Source organism: Zea mays, chromosome 6 (genome assembly GCF_902167145.1).
Source record: "Zea mays cultivar B73 chromosome 6, Zm-B73-REFERENCE-NAM-5.0, whole genome shotgun sequence".
Lineage (NCBI taxonomy): Eukaryota > Viridiplantae > Streptophyta > Magnoliopsida > Poales > Poaceae > Zea > Zea mays.
This window is the reverse complement of record NC_050101.1, coordinates 103,873,251-103,875,256: the sequence shown is the minus strand read 5'-3', so window position 1 is coordinate 103,875,256 and position 2,006 is coordinate 103,873,251. Positions and strand designations below refer to the sequence as shown.

Genomic DNA, 2,006 nt, shown 5'->3' with positions numbered 1-2,006 from the left:
ACAGTCGGAGCGGGGCAGGCGGCGCTGTTTTCCTGTCAAGTCGGTCAGTGGAACGGCGAAGTGACTGCGGTCACTTCGGCTCTGTCGACTGAGGAGCGCGCGTCAGGATATGGTGTCAGTCGATCCTTGCATTAAATGCTCCTGCGATACGGTCGGTTGGCGTGGAGATCTGGCCAAGGTTGCTTCTCCACGAAGACTGGGCCTCGGGCGAGCCGAAGGTGTGTCCATCGCTTGAGGGGGCTCTCGGGTGAGACGTGAATCCTCCGGGGTCGGCTGCCTTTGCCCTAAGTTGGGCTCGGGCGAGGCGAGATCGTGTCCCTTGAGTGGACTGAGCCTTGACCTTAATCGTGCCCATCAGACCTTTGCAGCTTTGTGCTGATGGGGTTACCAGCTGAGATTAGGAGTCTTGGGGTACCCCTAATTATGGTCCCCGACAACAACCATCAAATCTTTCGACATTTTTCTTGGGGATTCTTTTGTCAGCACGATTTCAACTCGGAGGCATCACGTAGGGACCGACATCGAGACGGGGTGACCGAACGACGACGACAAGACAAAGATTGGAGACGACCGGATATCAACGACAAGCACTAGAGTCCGGATATCAACGACAAGCACTAGAGTTTTACGACGAACTGTTGTGATGGGACGTCGATACACTATCCATGATAATTAGGAGATCGACGTAGGCGGAATCGATAGCCGAACAGGAACTGCGCAGATCGACGACGCGAGACTCGATCTGGCGAGCATGACACAGGCCGGGGAGCAGGAACGCTGCGCAGCGAAACCCACGGTTGCACGCAGGGGTAAACTCGGCTGGGCGCGGCGACCTGCTTGGCAAGGGAAGGGGCGAGCTGGTGAAGCGGTGCGCGGCACAGGGGCGAGCCAGGCGCGACAACAGGAAGGGCGCGAGCCTGAGGAAGAAGACGCGCGATGGAGGGAGGAAACCCAGCGCCAGGGACGAGCTCGCAACAGAAACGCGGCAAGCAGGGAGGAGCACCGCGGCCATGGCGAGGGAGCAGGAGCCAGGGCGCCGTGGCTATGGGAGACGGGCGCGCGCACCGGCAGAAAAGCTTCACGCGCGGCCGTGGAAGAAGAGGGAACGTATCTAGTGCTCAAAGGGGTACGGTGCTCATGTGCACATTTTAAATCTGGTGCATCCATTTCGCATCTAACAACAGGGAACGTATCTGGTGCTCAAAGGGGTACGGTGCTCATGTGCACATTTTAAATCTGGTGCATCCATCTTGCATTCAACGGCATCAGCTAATTTTACGAAGAACCCCTCCCACCAGGGGAGGAAGGTGGAAGGGGTGCTTCACAAAATTGGTACTGTTGTTAGATGCGAAATGGATGCACCAGATTTAAAATGTGCACATGAGCACCGTACCCCTTTGAGCACTAGATACGTTCCACGGGAACGTATCTGGTGCTCAAAGGGGTACGGTGCTCATGTGCACATTTTAAATCTGGTGCATCCATCTTGCATTCAACGGCATCAGCTAATTTTACGAAGAACCCCTCCCACCAGGGGAGGAAGGTGGAAGGGGTGCTTCACAAAATTGGTACTGTTGTTAGGGGAACGTATCTAGTGCTCAAAGGGGTACGGTGCTCATGTGCACATTTTAAATCTGGTGCATCCATTTCGCATCTAACAACAGTACCAATTTTGTGAAGCACCCCTTCCACCTTCCTCCCCTGGTGGGAGGGGTTCTTCGTAAAATTAGCTGATGCCGTTGAATGCAAGATGGATGCACCAGATTTAAAATGTGCACATGAGCACCGTACCCCTTTGAGCACCAGAAACGCAGACGGAAACAGGGGTGCGGCGAGCCAAGGGGAAATCCAGTCGGGCGCCATGGGGGAAAGCTTCGGGAAGGAGAGAGAAACTTGGAGGACGGCCGAGCTGGGCGAGCTCGAAGCCAAGCCCGTCGAGCTGGAGGCCAGGAGGGGCGGAGGGCGCTCGGCCATGGGGAAACAGAGAACGCCGAGCTCAGCGCGCG

General features: G+C 56.2%; 1 protein-coding gene across 1 annotated transcript; it reads right to left on the bottom strand.

Annotated features, from left to right (window-relative positions):
• Nucleotides 1-625: 625 nt before the first annotated feature.
• Nucleotides 626-1,012, bottom strand: LOC111589579 (uncharacterized). The gene has a single exon (XM_023300445.1). It carries the CDS (start codon nucleotides 1,010-1,012, stop codon nucleotides 626-628), a length of 387 nt encoding a protein of 128 aa, XP_023156213.1.
• Between the last annotated feature and the right edge of the window lie 994 nt (nucleotides 1,013-2,006).

Coding starts and splice junctions, on each gene's coding strand:
- LOC111589579 (XM_023300445.1), bottom strand. CDS start 1,012: ATGGCCGCGGTGCTCCTCCCTGCTTGCCGCGTTTCTGTTGCGAGCTCG.